General features: G+C 43.5%; 1 protein-coding gene across 1 annotated transcript in view; it reads left to right on the top strand.

The window, feature by feature from the left end:
- The first annotated feature begins 4,268 nt into the window (after positions 1–4,268).
- slain1a (SLAIN motif family, member 1a) overlaps positions 4,269–23,158 on the top strand; it is a 149,342-nt gene continuing 130,452 nt past the window's right edge. The window contains exon 1 of the mRNA XM_059969161.1: positions 4,269–4,737. Within this exon, the coding sequence (XP_059825144.1) occupies positions 4,355–4,737 (383 nt within the window). The 5' untranslated portion in view covers positions 4,269–4,354. The remainder of the gene's footprint in view (positions 4,738–23,158) is intronic.

Here is a 23,158-nt window from a genome sequence, read left to right as displayed (position 1 = left end):
TATCCATTTTACCAGTGCCAGGCATTGCCAATCTTCAATAAAAGAAAAACCGGTTACCACTCCCGACCACCATCATTGAGTTCCCCATTCTCAATGCCATTTTGGCCATATACACAATATGTCTACAAGACTAGATCACCTCCTGACTCCCCAAAGCCCGTCCACTATCTACAACACTCGAGTTAGGAGTGTGGTGGAGCATTTTCCACTTACTTGGATGACTGCAGCTTCAGCATTGTACCAGTGTAGTCAACCTGGCGGGAACCCCATTGACAACCATTCACTCACTCCATCACCAATGTATGGCAGCAGCAGTTTGTACCATCCATGTAATGCACTGCAGAAACTCATCCAGACTTAGCAATGCACACAAAATGCCAGAGGAGCTCCCCAAGCTAGGCAGCATCAATGGAGGAAAATAAACAGTTGACATTTCAGGCCACCCTTCTTTGGTCATGACTGCCTATTCCCCACCAGAGATGCTGCCTGACTTGCTGAGTTCCTCCAGCATTTTGTGTGTGTTGTTCCAGATTTCCAGAACCTGCAGAATCTCTTGAGTCTCACCAAGACTCTTTAGTTAGCACCTTCCAAACCCACAACCTCTCTCAGCTGAGGAGACGGGTAGCAAAAGCATCAGAACACCACCACCTGGAAGCTTCACTCCAAGGCACACACTATCTCAACTTGGAAATATATCGACATTCCTTCACTGTTGCTGGGTCAAGATCTTAGTACTCCATCTCTAACAACATTGTGGGATACTCACACGTCATTGACTGCATGGGCTTAAGAAAGGACTACACTACCATGTTCTCAAGGTAATCAAGGATGAACAATTAAATGCTGACCAAACCTGCAAAGCCCACATCCTTGAATGAATTAAAATAAAACCAGCTACATGCACTGTACTTACAGATTAGCCATGCCATGTTATTGTTGGGATATAGTAAAGTATTTATACATATGAAAATCTATGCTTTCAGTTGCTACCCCATAGTATTTATTGGTGCTTACCATTAGCTAGATTTGCTTTAATATGATGAGGTTATTTTTAACAATCTTGTGTAGCACACTGCTGAAAATGTGTGCTGCTAATATCAGACAGCTTTCTTTTCAGTTAATTGGTCAGGTTGAAGAAAACAAGAAAGTGTGTGAACCAAGAAGGAAGTCTATATTAGAGTCAAATCAGGTTCAGTCATAAAATTGAACAGAATAAAATTAGAGGAGGCATAGATAAAGCTTTTAATTTAAATCTGAACCCTTTCAGATTTAAGAGAGAGATCACAGAGAGTGATTAAAACTTAATTGAACAAGAGTTTGCACTTGTAAAGATCAATTCTCAGTATCAGAGAGGATGACTGACTGAAATTAAAATTTATTACTTTGCCTAAGAGCAGTGAGAAATATTGAATGTTCAGTTGTGATTTTTGTTTTGTGCTAATTAAGCACATCGACTTCACGATGTATCAAAGGTGCAGAAGTTCAAAGGTTTAAGTTTATGCAGAATACATCTCCAAGTTTCACCTTCTCCAAATAGTCATGAAATATAGAAAACCCATGGAAGTCATTGGAAGAAGAGACATCACCCCCCAATATGAAAAAGATAAAAACTCGCAAACCCCAAATCTCCAACCCTCTCACAAAATAACAGATCGCCTACAAGGGAAAAAAAGTGACAAGAACATCAAGCCCCACAACCCCTTTGCTTGCACACAAAAATCTAACAGATCCCCCACATGGAAAAATGCAAACAAGGACATCAAACTCCCAAATCCCTAACCCGCCGATCAGCAACAAGAAAGAAAATACAGAAAATTGAAGGAGACCAATATAAATTACAGTCCACAGCAATAATCACATAAATCACAGAATTGTGAAATCATTCTCCATCAGCTTTGAGGAGACTGATGGCTCAAACTTGGTCCTTCCATGGAGAGCGACTGCTGACCTGCGACCTTCTGACCGTTGACCCGTGGCCTCCGTGGAGAGTGACCACTGACCGGGCCTCCTCCGCATTCGCCTTGATGTTCAAATCTTCCTCGATGCTTTGATTGGTGAGAAGTGGAGTTGATCATGGCGCCGTGCCATGTCCCTGGTCTTCTCCTTGAGGTAGCTCATCTTAGCAGCCCTCTCTGGGAATTTTCTTGGAAACAACAAAGTGCTAGATCACACGATCAAACCCCAACTGTTTCCAAAACACAATTAATATAAAAAGAATAAGCAAAAGACATAGAAAAAGTGAAATAATTGACAATTTGTTATATGTCATCTGAAGAATCATGGTTTATTGGCACCATCTTGACTGGAAGTGCTGATCCAGAGTGCAATGCAGTCCTTTGGTGACAGAGCATCTCCTAACAAAATATTTCTGTTTTACATTAATTCTTTTATCTGACCCTGCCTGAAGTTTCTGTTGCATTTATACAGTGGTGAATACAATGTGCATCCCTGGCACTTTGACAGTTAACAATAGACCATTAAGGTGTGTGACACAGATGGAAAAATCATTCACAGGTGCATGTGTTGACAGTAAATATCCAAACCACAATTTGTACACCAAACATACTTAAGTATACAGACAAGCATTGCTTCTTAACATAGTCTGGTGAAAGATGAGACAAAATCTCTATTATGACTTATTATAAGACTAGGTGTTTCAAAGAGCTTCTGTTCATGTGAAGTTCATGAGATACATCTATTGAAAGTGACATAAGCTAGAACTTACATTTGAAATTATATGCAGGATACCTGAGCTAAAGATACTGAAGGGGACAATGCATTTGAATGAATATACTGAAGGTATGTGCAAGTATCTGGACTGAATATACTGGATGTATGTGCGGGTACCTGGACTGAATATATTAGAGGCGTGTGGTGGTACCTGGACTGAATATATTTGAGGCGTGTGCGGGTACCTGGACTGAATATATTAGAGGCGTGTGCGGGTACCTGGACTGAATATATTAGAGGCGTGTGCGGGTACCTGGACTGAATATATTAGAGGCGTGTGCGGGTACCTGGACTGAATATATTAGAGGCGTGTGCGGGTACCTGGACTGAATATATTAGAGGCGTGTGCGGGTACCTGGACTGAATATATTAGAGGCGTGTGCGGGTACCTGGACTGAATATATTAGAGGCGTGTGCGGGTACCTGGACTGAATATATTAGAGGCGTGTGCGGGTACCTGGACTGAATATATTAGAGGCGTGTGCGGGTACCTGGACTGAATATATTAGAGGCGTGTGCGGGTACCTGGACTGAATATATTTGAGGCGTGTGCGGGTACCTGGACTGAATATATTAGAGGCGTGTGCGGGTACCTGGACTGAATATATTAGAGGCGTGTGCGGGTACCTGGACTGAATATTTTAGAGGCGTGTGGGGGTACCTGGACTGAATATATTAGAGGCGTGTGCGGGTACCTGGACTGAATATTTTAGAGGCGTGTGCGGGTACCTGGACTGAATATATTAGTGGCATGTGCGGGTACCTGGACTGAATATATTAGAGGCGTGTGGGGGTACCTGGACTGAATATATTAGTGGCGTGTGCGGGTACCTGGACTGAATATATTAGAGGCGTGTGGGGGTACCTGGACTGAATATATTAGAGGCATGTGCGGGTACCTGGGCATGTACATTATGTACAAGGAGATGTACATAATTCATGTGTGTACTCAGCCCTCACTGAATGGACAAGAGGTGAAAACAGGTATCTGGGTGAATGTACTGAAGGTGATTATATACTGTACGTACCTGGAGTTAATAGAGAAACACACAGGGGTACTTGGGTTGAATATACTCAAGGATACGAATATGCCGCCTCAAAACTAAGACGGAGTAACAGCCTATGTATAAAGCATTCTACGGAGCATTATTGCTCCGGTAAGTAAATGGTTGCCGTACCACACAGACACATACACACAAGGATGGTGTTTACAGCTTGTGGTGAGCTGACGTTCTTGCAAGACGACAATACTCCTTTTTCGAGAGGGTTTGAGCCGACCCCCAGTTTGAATTAAAAAGACTTCCAGATTACAGAAGGAAAAACAAGACATCTGGTGGATTTATTGGAAGAGAAAGTCCCCACCCCGTGAGAGATAGTGCTGTGTGTGTGTGTGTGTGTGTGTGGTTGGGGGGGGGGGGGTGGAATGGGGAGTGTGTTGTGTTGGCGGATATTCTAATGTAGAGGAGGGTTCTGCGCTCGTCGCAGTGTTTTGCAGCTTTCTTTGTTGTGTGTGAGGAGGAAAGGGGGAGGGTTGCAGCATTAGTAGCTGCTGGAAATCCCCACTCGGACTCCCGGAGCCCCGCTGGGCAGGTGTAACGGGCTGGGGGCAGAGTGGGTGCCAGGGATGGAGGCACCCCTGTTGAAGATGATGGGGGCCACGGGGGAGGTGGGCTCCAAGGTGAGCGCCGAGCTGGAGGTGAAGAAACTGCAGGAGCTGGTGCGGAAGCTGGAGTGGCAGAACGAACAACTGAAGAGCCGGGCGAACGCCGCCGCCGCCGCCGCCCCGCTGCAGGTCTACCTGGGCTCCAGCGCCCGGCACCAACCGCCCGCCCCGACTCTCCTCCACCCGCCTTACAGTTCCCCTCCTCAGGGCTCGGCTCACTCCCAGCTCGGTGGCACCCACTGCCCGGCCACCAGCCCCGAGCCCCGGGCACTCAGGCTGCTACTGGATGAGGTCGATATCCTGGACCTGGAGAACGGACGCTGCGGCGGGGACGAGGACAGCTGGTATTGTTTCTTCTCGTCGGGGGTTGATGTTGGATGTCTTCAATTTCCCCCCTTTTGCTTGTCCTTAGCATCCCCTTCCAACTCTAGACTCATCTCCTTTTACCTTTTCCTTCATTACTTCCTTCACTTTTCCCTTTCACCCCTTCCTCCTCTCCCCACCCCTCCATTTCTATCTCCTACCCCTCTCCCCTGCCCACCACCCCTATCTCCCATCTCCCTCCTCTTTCCCACCTCCCCTCTATTCCCTTTCCACCTCCTCCCACCTCCCCGTTACTCCCCTTCCCACCTGCCCCTCTCTCCCACCTCACCACCTCCCTCCTCTTTCCTACATCCCCTCTATTCCCTTTCCACCTCCTCCTCTCCCACCTCTCCCCTCTCTCCCATCCCCTCCCCTCCCCCTCCCCCTCCCACTCCCACTCCCCCTCCCACTCCCACTCCATCCTCTCTCCTTCTCCTCCCTTTCCTTATCTTCCTTCTCCCTTCCCTCCCCCTCCCACCCCTCCCTCTCCTCCCCTCCCTCCTCCTCCTCCCCTCCCTCCTCCTCCTCCCCTTCCCCTCCTCTCCTTCCCCTCCACTTCCCCTCCTCCACATCTCCCCTTCCCCCTCCTCCCCATCTCCCCTTCCCCCTCTTCCCCATCTCCCCTTCTCCCCTTCTTCCCTTCCCCTCCTCCCCTTCCCCTCCTCCCCTTCTCCCCTTCCCCTCTTCTCCCCTTCCCCTCTTCTCCCCTTCCCCTCTTCTCCCCTTCTCCCCTCCCTTTCCTCCATTCCCCTTTCCCCTCCCCATTCCCCTTTCCCTCCCTCCTTTCCCCCCTCCCCTCCCTCTTTTCCTTTCTACCTCCCCATTTTTCCCCTTTTCCCCTCTTTCCCTCTTCCCCTCCCTTTTTGCTTCCCTTTCTCTTTCCTCCTTCTTTCATACATCGGTATCCCACTTCCTACTTCCTGACCCTTCCCTTTGGCTGTCTAGCATTCTATTCATCTTCGGTCCCTTGGCCACTCATCCTTTCTCCCCATTCTCTGCTCTCTGTCCTACCTTCTTTGCCACCTTGCATCCCCTGCACCTTCTTCGAAGGAGAGGAAAAGAAGGTGCAGGGTGCGCAAATTGGCTCCTTCTCAGTTCCCCCACCCCAGCTCTCTGATTTTCCTCCTTCCTGAACTGAGCATTGTTACTCCACAACTCCTCCTGCCAACCTCCAGCCCTTTGAGTTACGACCCCGCCCCTCTCCTCACTCTCTATTCGGGCACTGTCTTTTATCCTTCTCTCTGATCAGCCAACACAGTGTCTTTCCTTTCTTGTTCTCACCCAAATTTCTTCTGTTTATCCCTATATCAGGCAACATTTGTGAGTTTAGACGTTTCATCTATTAAATTTTATGTCTGTTCTATATTCAATTTGATTGCATCTTCCATTGGCACAGCTTCCTTTTCAGAACTCCATTTCATCCTGTCATGGGTCTAGGTTGATCGGCCACTGATACGTTTGCTCTTTTTGTGATGTGCCATTTGATGTCATCTTCCTTCTGACTGACCGTGGAGGGTGTATTATTTGATTCCTCATTATTATTAGCTTCGTCATTTAAAAATTAAAATCCAGTTTAAGACTATTGCATGTGGATGTAGTTTGCTGCTCGTCACATTTTTGTAGCTACATTTTTAACTGTTCTTGGGAATACAAGCCTCCAGTAGCTGCATTTATTTCTGAAAAGGGAACGCTAACAATAATAACAATAGTGGAGGTCTATTAATAAACACATTCCCTGTTCTAGTGCTCAAACTGTATGGTGCTGTATAATAATCTATGAATTATACTCAACCGTTCGTATTTCTTCTCTTTTGCTTTGTTAGCAGTTGTGTGCAGGGACTTTTTTAGAATTATCTAATGAGTTGGTTGTTGATGTGCCCCATATTGCTGAAGAGTAACATAAGAGTATATAAATGCCCCAGGGCACCACAATTATAATAAAGAAGCAGTCGATAATTATGCAATGTGTTTAATAAGGCAACAGGATAAAAACACTAACTAAATTAGTGTACTGCTATCTAAAGTGTATGATTTATCTGGGCAACCCACACAAATTGGTGGAGGAACTCAGCAGACCAGACAGCATCTATGAGCATCTGACAGGGCTAAAGAAGGACTGTTTACTCATTTCCTTAGATGCTGCCTGGCCTGCTGAGTTCCTCCACCAATTTGTGTGTGTTGCTTAGGATTTCCAGCTTCTGCAGATTTTCTCATCTTTGTGACCCATTGGCCTTGTCACATCTTTATTGATCATTAGAATGTTATGTGACTTCAAGTGGCTCTCACCCGATACACTAAGTTTACTATAAAAAAAGTAAGACCATGGTAGCCACTGGTATTTGAACAAGGTGGAGTCATTACATCTGTGATGTAGAGACAATTCCACGTTATTCCTTGACCGGGGCAAAAATCCCAGCTACTCCAAATACTTAAACATTTTAAATTTCAATGGAGACACTAGAGACTGCAGATAATGGAATCTGGAATAACAAGTTGGATGCTGGAGGAGCTCACTGGGACAGGCAGCATTTATGGAGGGAAATGGACAGTTGATGCTTTGGGGCTTGACCTTTCATCTGGCATAAAAAGAGAAGGGAGATGATTATTATAAACAGTTGAGGGAAAGGGCTAGCAGGTGACAAATTACCACTCTTCCTCACCTATCACTTTCTAGCTCTTGTTCCACTCCTTCTCCTCGCCTCTTTATCTTTTAGTCCAGGTGAAGGGTCTCTACACAAGGCATTGATTGCTCATTTCCCTCCACAGATGCTGCCTGACCCACTGAGTTCCCTTAGCATCTTGTTAGTTGTTTTAAATTGTGAATGCAACAAAACCGATTGTTGAGATGAAGCCAAATGCTTCACAAAAACAAGGGGTAGATGAGAATTCTGTTCTTTCTAGCAAAGAGAATAACAATATATTTCTCCATAACACGCTTGTCAATTGTTTTGTGCAATAATTAAACTAATCTACATTCCTTTGCTGTATCCTCCTCACAACTTGCTTTCTAACCATTTTTGTATCATCAGCAAATTTGGTTAAATGCACATGGCCCTTTCATCTACATTGTTAATATTGACTGTGAGATCTGGAGTCCCAGCAAAAGTTTATGTCACACCTATTGGTTGCAGATTTGAAATGTGAAAATAATTCATTTAGTCTGACTGTTTAATATTAAATTGTCAATCTTCTATCTTTGTTAGTATGTTACTCCCAGTGTTATGAACTCTTACCTTGTGCAGTAACCCTTTATGTGGAAGTTAACCAAATGCATGTAGGTTATGTCAACTATTTCAAAATAGTTTTTTTTATCACTTGAGGGAAATAAACTTGCAGAGCTTTAGGGATAAATCGGGGAAGGGGATTGTTCTGAACAGTTTACGTAGACTTGATAGGTTGAATATCCTCTGTTTGTGGCTTGATCACGCAATCAACTCTTGCTGCCATTCGTGAACCATAGCAGCATTCACATTTAAATCAGTATTTTACTGTAATGAGTCCTGAAGAAATGTCTCGGCCCCAAACGTTTACTGTTTATTCATTTCCATTGATGCTGCCTGACCTGCTGAGTTCCTCCAGCATTTTTTGTGTGTGTGTGTTGTTTTAGTTTAATGTCTTTAATTCACCATCTGAAATAATTGCCGCCAACAGATCTGTTAAAGTAAATACTGTAGGTGGAGGTTTTTTTTAGTGTGAAGCTGAAATTGCCACCACCATAAATTTATAACTTAGCTTCTTACTGCCCTTTATTTCCATTTGAGTAACTGTCACATTCTAATTGTGATCTAGTTGTTCTGCCTATTGGGGGTCATAGGGCTTAAAGATCATTCATGCAAATCCAAAAAAATGAACTTTGCTGCAAAGAACATATGGCAGGGCAACCAAATTATTGACTGGTGTCTTTTCCCTTATTTTATACAATCATGGTCAATCTTTTACTTCACCCACACTCTCCTGCACTGACCTCATATCCGTTGAATCACTTAACATCTCCAAATCTATCAATCGCTGTAGCAGTGACAGAACCTCCACATATCTCCATGTAGTGAATTCTGCAGATCTAGCACCAAAGGTTCGTTAATTTGTCTTGAATGGCTTACTCTTTATTTTGAAACTTCACCTCTTGTTACACTCACGTCACACTGAGGTTTTCAATCACCCCTCTCTGCAAAATGGCAACTATAATGTATTTGTAGGATCAGGTTTATTGTCAGTGGCATAAATCATAACTTTTGTTGTTTTGTGTCTGCAGTACAGTGCAGTCATGATAAATTACTGCAGGTTATGATAAAAATTAATAAATTAGTGATAATTAAATAGATAGTGCAAAAGAGAAATAGCGAAGTACTGTTCATGGGTTCATGGACCAATCAGCAACTTGTGGCTGAGGAAAAGAAGCTTTTCTTAAAATACTAAGTATGGATCTTCAGAATCCTATTCCTTCTCCCTGAGAAGAGGACATGTCCCATGTGGTTAGGGTGCCTTCTTGAGTCACTGCCCTTGGAAGATGTCCTTGATGATGGGAAGATTTCTGTCCGTGATGGAGCTGGCTACATCTAAAACCCTCTAGCTTTTTGCAGTCCTGCAGTCCTATGCATTGGCGCATCCATGCCGGATGGTGATGCAAACAGTTAGGATGTTCTCCACTGAATGTCTGTAGAAATTTGGTTATGTACCAAATCTCCTCAGACTCCGAGGGAAGTATAGTCTTCATCAAGATTACATCAATATGTTGGGCCCAGGATAGAGATGTTGATGCTCAGGCACTTGAAACTGCTCACCCTTTCCACTGCAGACTCCTAAATGAGGATTGATGTGTGTTCTGTTGACTTCAGCTGCCTGAAATCCACAATCAGTTTCCTGGTCTTGCTGTCATTGAGTGCAAGCTTGTTGTTGTGACACTACTCAACCAACCAATCTATCTCGCACCTGTCTGCCGCCTTGGAGGAAGAGGTGTTATCACCAATCCGTGCTAACTGTGGGTTGCAGTAACCACGGTCTCTGCCTTGGAGTCTGGGTGCTCTAGCAGGTGGACAATAGACAATAGGTGCAGAAGGAGACCATTCGGCCCTTCGAGCCTGCACCGCCATTTTGAGATCATGGCTGATCAACTACTATCAATACCCGGTTCCTGCCTTGTCCCCATATCCCTTGATTCCCCTATCCATAAGATACCTATCTAGCTCCTTCTTGAAAGCATCCAGAGAATTGGCCTCCACTGCCTTCCGAGGAAGTGCATTCCAGACACCCACAACTCTTTGGGAAAAGAAGTTTTTCCTTAACTCTGTCCTAAATGACCTACCCCTTATTCTCAAACCATGCCCTCTGGCACTGGACTTTCCCAGCATCTGGAACATATTTCCTGCCTCTATCTTGTCCAATCCCTTAATAATCTTATATGTTTCAATCAGATCCCCTCTCAATCTCCTTAATTCCAGTGTGTACAAGCCCAGTCTCTCTAACCTCTCTGCGTAAGACAGTCCGGACATCCCAGGAATTAACCTTGTGAATCTACGCTGCACTTCCTCTACAGCCAGGATGTCCTTCCTTAACCCTGGAGACCAAAACTGTACACCATACTCCAGGTGTGGTCTCACCAGGGCTCTGTACAAATGCAAGAGAATTTCCTTGCTCTTGTACTCAATTCCCTTTGTAATAAAGGCCAACATTCCATTAGCCTTCTTCACTGCCTGCTGAACTTGCTCATTCACCTTCAGTGACTGATGAACAAGGACTCCTAGATCTCTTTGTATTTCTCCCTTACCTAACTCTACACCATTCAGATAATAATCTGCCTTCCTGTTCTTACTCCTAAGGTGGATAACCTCACACTTATTCACATTAAACGTCATCTGCTAAGTATCTGCCCACTCACCCAGCCTATCCAAGTCACCCTGAATTCTCCTAACATCCTCATCACATGTCACCCTGCCACCCAGCTTAGTATCATCAGCAAATTTGCTGATGCTATTTTCAATGCCTTCATCCAAATCGTTGACGTAAATTGTAAACAGCTGTGGTCCCAATACTGAGCCCTGTGGCACCCCACTAGTCACCACCTGCCATTCCGAGAAACACCCATTCACCGCTACCCTTTGCTTTCTATCTGCCAACCAGTTTTCTATCCATGTCAATGTCTTCCCCCTAATGCCCTGAGCTTTGACTTTACCCACCAATCTCCTATGTGGGACCTTATCAAATGCCTTCTGAAAATCGAGGTACACTACATCCACTGGATCTCCCCCGTCTAACTTCCTGGTTACATCCTCGAAAAACTCCAACAGATTAGTCAAGCATGATTTACCCTTGGTAAACCCATGCTGGCTTGGTCCAATCCTATCACTGCTATCTAGATATGCCACTATTTCATCCTTAATAATGGACTCTAGCATCTTCCCCACCACCGATGTCAGGCTGACAGGTCGATAGTTCTCTGTTTTCTCCCTCCCTCCTTTCTTAAAAAGTGGGATAACATTTGCCATTCTCCAATCCTCAGGAACTGATCCTGAATCTAAGGAACATTGGAAAATGATTCCCAATGCATCTGTAATTTCCAGGGCCACCTCCTTTAGTAGCCTAGGATGCAGGCCATTCGGACCTGGGGATTTGTCAGCCTTCAGTCCCATCAGTCTTCTCATCACTGTTTCCTTCCTAATGTCAATCTGTTTCATTTCCTCTGTTACCCTATGTCCTTGGCCCATGCATACATCTGGGAGATTGCTTGTGTCTTCCTTAGTGAAAACAGATCTAAAGTACTCATTAAATTCTTCTGCCATTTCTCTGTTTCCCATAACAATTTCACCCAATTCATTCTTCAAGGGCCCAACATTGTTCTTAACTATCTTCTTTCTCTTCACATACCGAAAAAAGCTTTTGCTATCTTCCTTTATTTTCCTGGCTAGCTTGCATTTGTACCTCATTTTTTCTCCCCGTATTGTCTTTTTAGTTAAGTCTGTTGTTTCTTAAAAACTTCCCAATCATCCGTCCTCCCACTCACCTTAGCTCTGTCATACTTCCTTTTTTTTTAGTGCTATGCAATCTCTGACTTCCTTTGTCAACCACTGTGGCCCCTTTCCCCCCTTTGAATCCTTCCTTCTCCGGGGGATGAACTGATTTTGCACCTTGTGCATTATTCCCAAGAATACCTGCTATTGCTGTTCCACTGTCTTTTCTGCTAGGCTATCTGTCCAGTCAGCTTTGGCCAGCTCCTCCCTCATGGCTCCATAGTTTCCCCTGTTCAACTGCAACACTGACACCTCCGAGCTGCCCTTATCCTTCTCAAATTGCAGATAAAAACTTATCATATTATGATCACTACCTCCTAATGGCTCCTTTACTGCAAGATCGTTTATCAAATCCTGTTCATTACATAACACTAAATCCATAATAGTCTTGTCCCTGCTCGGCTCTCGTACAAGCTGTTCCAAGAATGCATCCCGTAGGCACTCTACAAACTCCCTATCCTGTGGTCCAGCACCAACCTGATTCTCCCAGTTCACCTGCATGTTGAAATCCCCCATAACTACTGCGACATTTCCTTTGCCACATGCCAATGTTAACTTCCTATTCAACTTGCACCCAATATTCATGTTACTGTTTGGTGGCCTGTAGACAACACCCATTTGGGTCCTTTTGCCCTTACTGTTCCTCAGTTCTATCCACACAGACTCTACTTCTCCTGACCCTATGTCCCCCCCCTTGCATCTGAATGGGGTGGGCAATGCCGTTCATGAGTATCTAATTTCCAGCCAATTACTGTATCATTGTGGTGGTATTTAACACTCTTCCTCTTATTTCAGTCTTGCCTAGCCTTGACCAAAAGCACAGTAACATCAATGCTCCCTGCTTACCTTTGTCCTTGATCTGGGAAAGAAGACCACAGTTTAACACTGTAAAGGAGCAGTATTTATTTAATGTTAAATTACTGCTTCCAAGCTGCAGGGTCAGTGTTTCTTTTCAGTTTGAGAGTTTTAATTAATGCCCTGTTGGCCTAGCGTTTATTGTTTTCTTGTTTATTATCAAAGTACATATATGAATCTCAAGGTTGTATATGGTGACACATATATACTTTGATAATAAATTTACTTTGAACTTTAAATTTTAAATTCATGCACTGTTCTTATTAAAAGTCAGGGAACTCTGCATCCATTTCTCACATACAGTGCATATAGTCTCACCCTCTGCACTTGGGCCATCCCCACACATCTTTGTCATCCAGACTTGATCACGAAGAAAATGGACCCAGCGGAGAGTGAACAGCTGACCATGGCCCTGACATTTGTTGGTCAGACAGGAGTGAAGATACAGTCAGTGGAGGCTGCAATAGCAGAGGTGACTCGTATAGTGTGATAGCTTCTTGCAGAATGACAAGCCCAGGCCAAATGTAAATTGGTGGAGGAGAAGCTAAAATTAGCAGAGTCTTGGTTGGCCGAAGTGTCTGTGCAATGCGACAGCTAGTATCAGAGTCCAAGCACAGTCCAAGCAGGAGGAATACGTGTCAGCCCTCACAGTGGTAGTATAGTGACTCACCACAGCCAACAGGAATCAGGTGGCAGTGAGTACTGCTCTCCCGGCTGCCTTTCAGCGGCTGCCAGCCAGAATTAGGTGACAGCCACTACCACTCTCGCAGGTCAGGTCAGTTCCAGCATCTCTCACATCCTTCTCTTTAACAATCTCATCAGCTTCAGCCATTGATGGTCCGACTCCCATGACGAGACCAGAACCAAATATTCTTCCACCAGGCAGATACTCTGGTGGCCCTGATGGCTGTAGGTATTCTGTTTTCCTGTGTGAGCTAACTTTCCAAGCCCAGTCAGGTTGGTTTGAATGTTCAAATGGAACCAGTCACAGAGTGGCCCAACCATCTACAGTGAAACCCTCCGGTCATAGTGTCTGCTTGAGGACCACAGTTCACCACCCATTTTTGGAAGGCTTTTTCTTCTCTTTTGTGTGCCACAGCCAGCCATTCATCAGGCTTCCAATCCCAATTTAATGACCAGACTGAGAGAGTAAACCAGGAGTTGGAGACAGCCCTGTGCTGCCTCATCTCTTCCAATCCCACGATCTGGAGCTCCCAACTAGTTTAGGCAGAGACTGGCCACAACAACCTCCAGTTGTCCTTCACTGGCATGGTCCCCTTTGAATCCCAGAAGGGATTCCAGCCATCACTTTTCCCTGCCCAAGAGATTGACATGGGAGTTCCTGCCGTTAGTTGGTCCGGTGTTATAAGCGCACATGGAGGTGGATCAAGGGTTCCCAGCTGTGCGGTCAGAAACAATATGCCTAACTGGTTGATCAGCTCCACTGTCTCCTGACTTGGCATCCTTCAAGTCAGGAGAGAATGTATGCCTGGTGTCTAGAGTTCTTCCTTTGAAAGTCATAAGCAACATGTTGGCCCCATGCTATTTGGGATTATTTGTAGTGGAGAACATCAACAAATACAGATTGCACCTATGAAGATCCATGCATTGTTCCATGTTTCCTAGCTGCTGACTTCCTTCTCCCTTGCTCCAGTCACCCCTTCCCACGATAGATGGTATTCTACCCATTCTTTGTGGCACCTCCTGGCATCTTGCTGGATGTGAGGCAGGGTCCAGTATCTCATGCATTTGGAGGGTTATAGCCCAGAGGAATGTTCTTGGTTTCTGGCTTGTGATATGTTACAGCCGATTAGTGTTTCATTGTGGTGGCATTTACCTCCCTTCCTCTTGTTTCAGTCTTCTTGAGTCTTTATCAAAAGCACAGTAATGTCAACTCTCCCTGCTTACATTTGTCCTTGTTCTTGGGAAAGAGGATGACCATTTAGATTGATGCTGTAAAGGAGCAGTATTCATTTAGTGCTAAGGTACTGCCTCCGAGCCACAGTGTCAGTGCTAGCATTGATTTTGGGAGTTTTAGTTAACAGCCCTGTTGGTCCAGCAATTACAGTCGGCCCTCCTTATCCGCAAACTCCGCATCCGCGAATTCAACCAACCGCGAATGGCGAAAACCTGGAAGTGCTCTTCCAGCACTTTTTGTTCGAGCATGTACAGACTTTCTTTTTCTTGTCATTATTCCCTAAATAATGCAGTATAACAACTATTTTACATAGCATTTACATTGTATTGGGTATTATAAGTAATCTAGAGATGATTTAAAGTATACGGGAGGATGTGCATGAGTTATCGTGGATCGGTATCGAAAAAAATTAGAAATTCTCTTACCAAGTAAGTCGGAACAGGTACATCCGGTACTATTAAGTGTCAGTCAAACGTTTGTCTTAGTATATAGTATATATTTTACCTTTCTATGCATATAAAACACTTATGAACTTATGTTTTAGCGCTGGGCTCGGGAACCGTTCCCAAGTGCAAGCCAGTGATAGACTGCTTTTGAGTGCGCTCTCCATCCGTGGCGGGTTGATGTACAGGATCAAAAACTCAAAACCCCAAAACCCAATAATTAAACCACTGCGTTGCTTAGTAATAATTGTAGCTTTCATCAGGGCAGGGCCTTTCTCACTTTATCCTTTAAAATTGTTCTGATCGTTGACTGACGTAGCCTCACGCTTTTCCAGTGACTGATGGCATTTCACCTCTTTCCGATCACTTTATTATTTCCACTTTGTTTTCAATCATGATCGTGATTATTTTCGTGAACAGAAACACTGCGCATTCACAGCTCTGGCGCCAGGTCCTAACATCCACCGCACTGAGACAGATTGAATAAGGTCTGGGGTTTTGCTGGGTCCTAAGATCCACCGCATTGAGACAGGTTGAACAAGGGACTTGAGCTTCCGCGAATTTTGGTATCCGCGAGGGGTCCCGGAACCAATCTCCCGCGGATAAGAAGGGCTGACTGTATTGTTTTTCCTTTAATTCTACACAGTTCTTATTAAAAGTCAGTGACTTGTTTATCCACTTTGGTGTATCTCCCTCTGCCCTTGGGCCATCACTGCCCATGCGTATAAATGCTCTGCTGCTGAGGAAGTCAAGGATCCAGTTGAAGAAGGAGGTACAGAGGCCCAGGTTTTGAAACTTGTTGATTAGTATGAAGGGATGATGGCATTGAATGCCCGCAAACAGCAGCCTGATATACAGTAGTTGTTACTGTTTTCCAGATGGTCCAAAGCCCAAGAGGACAGCCAGTGAGATTGTGTCTTTGTAGACCTTTTGTGGTGTTAGGCAAATTGCAGTGGGTCCAGGTATGAGCATGTTTCCCTGACAGTTTTCCTCAGAAACTAAGCGACATGGTTTATCTTGTTGACACTTGTGACCTTGACAAGGCAAGATGCTATCTTGTGTGTCTTCAATTATTTTCCCATATGAATTGCAATTGCAACCACTCTCAGCTCCCAAACCTCAGGATCATTCCAGACAGTTGTCACCTCTTACTGATGAGATCATCAAAACTCCAGGCTCAAGGAGAGGAATGTCACCAACTTTTCCTTGTGCATATCATGACCAGACAGTGAATGCACAGGCAATGCAGGCTCCCTCATTCACCCGTCTGTCTTTGCAGAGACCTCCTTGGTTGCACCATTGGTCATGATGCTGGTGGGTAATTTGCTGCCCCCCCATGGCAAGAATGTGTGGGTTGTGAATGTTGTTCTTCTACATGTGCCCCCTTCTTGTTACTTCCATCGGGAAGGTAATAGAGGAGCTTAAATACTCACACATGGAACCAGCTTCTTTCCTTCCACCATCAGAATTCTGAATGGCCCTTGAACACTATTTTTTTCTAATTTATAGTGAGTTTTATGTTTTGCTGTTGCAGAATAACAAATTTCATGTTATATAAGGCAGTGATAATAGACCCGAAACCAGATCTGAGAGTACACTGCCATGCAACTCCGATCATTACAGGGTCTACTTATTCATTGGTAATGCTAACATACAGTATAGTCTTGTCTAGTGCTATATCCCTTTAAGAGCCATCTGTGAAGATAGCACTTGCTGTGGAAAATTGTAACAACTGCAAAAATTTGCAAGACATCCTGAAATCAACAACAGTTTTAGTCCGGTGTTACACAGTGTAAGGTAGAGAAGCAAACCACTCAGTCTGTGTATAGAACAAGATGCTTCAGACTCGATTTTACTAAATAATAAACAACAATGAATACAATGTAAAATGAATTGCATTGCTCCACACATTCTTTGATAACTAGGGAACAGTTATTGAGATATTCTAGCCTGCTCTTGAATTATTTATCTTGACCGGTAACGTTCACTCTTTGCTGATGAAAACTCTTCCGTCCCTCTGTTGTGTTGGGGGGAGTTGCATCTAAAGAAAATAAGTCATCTCTTGATCGATTCAGAGATGATCCCCTCTAACTGACTACCATTTCATCAACCAGCCGTTAGCATCTCCTTCAAACTGAAGTTGCATTGATCTCCGTCCTTCCAGCAGAATGACTAGTTCCAGGCCTAGTGATGTAAATTCTGGGTCTCTGTAGCACTTGCACCACTATCATTCGAATAACCCCCTAGCACCAAAGAAAACTCAACTCCAAAACTAAACTGATTAGGTCTATTTCTGGTCCCAGGGCTTTTGGGGAAAAAAAAAACAGATCAATTTTTAAAGTATTAACATCTTTGAAAGAGTTGGCAAACCTTTCCGTGAACTCAATGAGAATGGTGCCTTGATATGGAACAGGTCTTTGTCCTCCTACATCCGCAGTGCCTGACTGTTCCGAGATCCTGATACAGCCTGCACCCATTCCTAAGTGTTCAGAGGATTCAGGCAGGATTGTTGCACTGGTGTTGGGCTGAAGTTTTGGGGCTTGAAGACTGGTGGCCACATCAGGTTCCAAAAATATCTAACTCCTAGCCACACCAACCATTTTCAGTCACGTCATCCAAGGGGGTAATTCTACGTCATTCCTTTCATTCCTTCTACAAAGGTTGCATACCTCTTCTTTCATTATGTCCAGTTTTCCATTTTCAATCCCTTGAGAGTTGACATAGCTCTTCACAGCCAATGAAATTTTGCTGTGATGTGTGGTTGTTCCAGTGATGCAAAAGGTGTCGCTCTCACCACCTTCATTGGGCCGCCTCAAAATGGGCACAATTGTCCTGTTCAATACCATTTCCAGGGCCTTTCTCCTGCACGACCATTCCCAGGGCTTGCCACCGAATCTGGAACTTCATGCTTGCCCGCTTCTACTGCTAAATCTATCAGGTGTTCACATTGGAGTACAAACAGCAATACAGCCAGACCACAAAAAAATTTACAAATGTTGGAAATCTTGAGCCACATGCACAAAATGCTAGAGGAACTCAGCAAGTCAGGTAGCGTCAATGGAGAGGATGATTTTTTTGTTGTTTAGTTTCCACCATAGACCATTTGTTTCCCTTCATAGATGCTACCTGACTATGGAGCCTCCCCCCGCATTTTTTGTGTGTTACATTGCGCATGCACATTTTGCATAAAAAAATTGGATTGTTTCTAAGATAAAACACTCAGCAGAACGATTTAGGTATTTAAAAAAAGACTTAAGGACTATTTATGTACTTTACAATCTTTCTCTCCCTGAAATGAATCTCTTGTCACTTGTGCAAATTGCTATAATTAGTAGAATCAAAGTTTGATACAATATTATCTGCCTTGTCTACAAAACAGCCAAAATCATTTTTGATGTGCATCCCACAGTTTAGGTAACAACTCTGTAATGGCCAGATAATCAGTTCCAGTGATGCTGAATGAGAGCAGAATAAGACCACAAGACACAGGAACTTAATTAGTCCATTCAACCAATTGAGTCTTCCCCCCCATTCCATCATGACTAATTTATTGTCTCTTTCAATCCCATTCTCCCGCCTCCTTTCAACCTCTGCTCTAAATATGCGCAATAAAAGTAATGCCTAGAGTACCAAAATAATGTCCTGCAGTCATCCTGGGTGGCATTTTGGTAACAAAAGAAAAGACTGTAGTTTAATGTCTTGTGCAGGTGCTAGAGGAATCAACGGAGAGTAATAAGGATGTGAAATATCAGAAATAATGTACAAAAGGATATACACGAGGAAATCTGCAGCTGCTGGAAATTCAAACAACAACACACACAAAATGCTGGTGGAACACAGCAGGCCAGGCAGCATCTATAGGGAGAAGCACTGTCAACGTTTCGGGCCGAGACTCTTCGTCAGGAACGTCGACAGTGCTTCTCCCTGTAGGTGCTGCCTGGCCTGCTGTGTTCCACCAGCATTTTGTGTGTGTTGTTGTTACAAAAGGATATGCATCCTTTGTGCAAGAAATGAAAGAAATGTAATCTGAGAGAATTAGAATTGGAATGATGCAGAGAGATGAATCCTGGAGGAGCAATGCTCAGGTTGGAATATCTCTCTCTCTCCGACCTGAGATTAATCTGTTTCTATTTTCAGAGATGCTGCCCGAGCTGTTAAGTGTTTCCAGTATTTTCTGTTTCTGTTTTGCAAATCCAGCATTAGCAAATTGTTGATTTTCAGGAATTTAGATCTTTGACCCAGGACAATGGTTTGGAAATCTTAAAAGAAAAAACTTTTGTCTGCCATCTGAACCTCAAAATATTTTCCTTATTGATTTTTTCGGTCTGAAAATATTCTTTCTGGTTTTACTTGTTCCTTCCCACTTTTGAGCAATGGAACATTTTCTTTTGAAGCCTGATTGCCTTGTTTTATGATAATTGAAGTATTTTACCCAGTGGTGGGAGAAGAATTTGTCAAAATTGAGTTTATGTGATTTTTGGTTTTGAAAGTATGTGTGTTAGAGAATTCTCTGACCAGATTTGAAAAATTAAGACCAGATTGAAGGTGTCTCTGAGAGTGCAGGCAGATTCTTTGATCCATGGAGAAATCAGAATGCAGATGGTTCTGTTTTGAGGTACTGCTCTCGTTGTAGTTGCTTTGAATGGTAATGATTTTTAACTCCAACGAAAGTAAGTCATACGCAGCTGTCTGAAATATAGGTCAACTTTAAAAGTATGACATTAATTGTATCTTAAATGATAAGAGCAGTTGTTCTAAGAGGGTTTTGGTTCTACTCTGTTTAAGCTTCCTAATGATAGCATTAAGTAAAACCGCCATTGATAGTGTGGTATGAAGGGAGTGCCACATAATCAGAGGTATTCACCTTTGGATGAGGCAATATTCTGGTGATGTGAAACGCACTATATATTACTGAAAGAAGAGCAAGAGTTCTTTTTGGTAGCCAGACAAATCAAAATGCTTTGGTAGCACATTATCTGATCATTGTCATTCTGTGGTATCTAACTGCATGCATATTGTAGCGTCGAAATATTCCTCTCTGTTCTTTTGCATAAGCAAATCAACCGCAACAGAGCTATAAACAGAGCCTGCCTTCATATTGAAATTATAACTGTAAACAAGCATTTTCTGGCTGCAACAATATATAAAGTGAATCAGAATCAGGTTTATTATCACCGGAATGTGTTGTGAAATTTGTTAACCTAGCAGCAGCAGTTCAATGCAATACATGATATGGAAGAAAAAATAATAATAAATAAATAAGTAAATCAATTACAGTATAAGTATATTGAATAGATTAAAAATCACGCAAAAACAAATAATATATATTAAAAAAGTGAGGTAGTGTTCAAGGGTTCAATGTCCATTTAGGAATTGGATGGCAAATGGAAAGAAGCTGTTCCTGAATCACTGAGTGTGTGCCTTCAGGCTTTTGTATCTCTTACCTGATAGTAACAGTGAGACCAGGGCATGACCTGGGTGCTGGAGGTCCTTAATAATGGACGCTGCCTTTCTGAGACACCGCTCCTTGAAGAAGTCCTGGGTACTTTGTAGGCTAGTTGGCAATATGGAGCCGACTAGATTTACAACCCACTGCAGCTTCTTTCAGACCTGTACAGTAGCCTTCCGCCCCCTCCAATACCAGACAGTGGTTCAGCCTGTTAGAATACTCTCCATGGTACATCTATAGAAGTTTTTGAGTGTATTTGTTGACATGCCAAATCTCTTCAAACTCTTAATGAAGTATAGTCACTGTCTTGCCTTCTTTATAATTGCATCACTATGTTGTGACCAGGTTAGGTCCTCAGACATCTTGACACCCAAGAACTTGAAACTGCTCACACACAAAATGCTGGTGAAACACAGCAGGGCAGGCAGCATCTATAGGAAGAATCACTGTCGACGTTTCAGGCCGAGACCCTTCGTCAGGACGCTACATAATTCTTCCTATAGATGCAGCCTGGCCTGTTGCATTCCACCAGCATTTTGTGTGTGTTGCTTAAATTTCCAGCATCTGCAGATTTCCCCATGTTTGCCACTTGAGACTGCTCACTTCTTCCACATGTGATCCCTGCATGAGGATTGGTATGTGTTCCTTTGTCTTACCCTTCCTGAGGTCCACAATCAGCTCTTTTGTCTTACTGATGTTGAGTGCCAGGTTATTGCTGTGACACCACTCCACTAGTTGGCATATCTCACTCCTATACACCCTTTCATCACCATCTGAGATTCTACCAACAATGGTGGTATCATCAACTAATTTATAGATGGTATTTGAACTATGCCTAGCCACACAGTCATGGGTATAGAGTTAAGGGTATAGGGTTAAGCACACACCCCTGAGGTGCACCAGTGTTGATCATCAGCAAGGAGGAGATGTTATCACTAATCCGCACAGATTGTGGTCTTCTGGTTAGGAAGTCAAGGATCCAATTGCAGAGGGAGGTACAGAAGCCCAGGTACTATAACTTCTCAATCAGATTTGTGGGAATAATGGTATTAAATGCTGAGCTATAGTTGATGAACAGCATCCTGACATGGGTGTTTGTGTTGTCCAGGTGGTCTAAAGCCATGTGAACAGCCATTGAGATTGCATCTATTGTTTAACAAAATACAATTATTAACACTATACAGTATACAGTACACATATAAAACCGTGATGTTTGTTAAGGTTCTTTGAGTATGTTGTAGCCAGAGGTGGTAGTGGGGATAATGTCCCACTACCTATTAACTGCTCCTAATGGTGTGCGTCTCAGATAGCCTCTGAAACCAAGTCTAGCTCCTTGCCTTCACGTGTGGCTTAGCTACTAAGCCTGGTGGAAGTATTTCTACTGACGTGAGAAGGGTAAAGGTGGGTTACTGGTGCATTAAAACCAGTCACTTTGGGCAGATGGGGCTTGTCAGCCATGGTTGGCAAATTATCTGGGAAAAGGAAAACTCCTTACTTAAACCTCCACTCCCTTGTGGCTATTCCCACTCATGGGGGAAAATCCAGAGCTGGAGATCCTAAGGCATTCCTAACTGAGTTCAGCGCTGACTGGCAAGACCTGCGATGCCGCTGGTGCCAAAGTGTCTTGATCCCTTCAGTTCCTTTGGATTCATCACCTGTGTGGAGAGGAGGAACTCATCAGGACTGACAAAGGGTCTTGGCTCAGAACGTCGATAGCTTTTCCCCTCCCTGCCTGACCTGATGAGTCCCTCTAGATTTTTGTTGTTCTGGATTTCCAGGATTTGCAGAGTCTCTTGTGTTTATATAATTGAAATTATTTTTTAAAGCTCTATAAAGATCTCTAGATTAATGAAAGTCAGTGGAAGTGGAATAGAAGAGGGAGGTTCTGAAAAGTTGAGATCTATTGGAGATCCAGAGACTTGGAAGGGCTTAGGGATAGAGGGATTGGAAAAGCTCACCTGTGGAGGATCATGAAGGAGGAGTAGTCTGTGGAGGTTTGGAAGGAATATATTGTGAAGAGATTGTAAAAATATCATGTACAATTATTGAAAATAAATAGACATTCTAAAATCACTTTGGCTGTGGTGTTTGGAGGACTGAAGTATAGAGAACTGCAAGTTGCAATGCAAGTCCTGTCTAATCTGGAGTAATGTGTGCAGACCTGGTTGTCACTCATTTGGGAGCATGCATACAGATCCTAGAGGGTGAGTGCCATAGATTTATCTTACCAACATAACAACATGGAGGCCTTTTGGTCTATCAGATGTACAGGGACATTTGGGAGCCTTCCTTTCCTTGTAACCCTATAGTCTTTCAACTTAATCTCCTTTGCATTGCTCCACAATTTTCTTTTGACATTATTGTTAGCCATTTACTTACTCTATGAAGCAATTTACAGTAACCAATCATTCGGAACAATACATGGACTGCTGTGATTAAAATAAGAGCTGAGATTGCAGAAGCTGAGTTTGTACTCTACCACATCTAGAAAGGGGGATTTGATTCAAAATTACAAGGAGAATTTGTAGAATTTAGAGAGATGCATTTCAGTTGAATGAAGGCTTGCAATACAGTCTTAAACTGAGCGGATTGTTCAAGAGTTCAGAAATACTCTTACATGCTAAGGATAGTTGACAATAACAATAATCGGTCAAATGTTAATTTAAAATTTAAGATTGATAGTTTATGCTAATCAAATGAAATTAATGGATGAAGGGAAGAAAAAGTATTTGT

This window comes from Hypanus sabinus, chromosome 5, assembly GCF_030144855.1.
Source record: "Hypanus sabinus isolate sHypSab1 chromosome 5, sHypSab1.hap1, whole genome shotgun sequence".
Lineage (NCBI taxonomy): Eukaryota > Metazoa > Chordata > Chondrichthyes > Myliobatiformes > Dasyatidae > Hypanus > Hypanus sabinus.
Note: the sequence above shows the minus strand (reverse complement) of the source record. Positions and strands in the feature narration are given on the sequence as shown.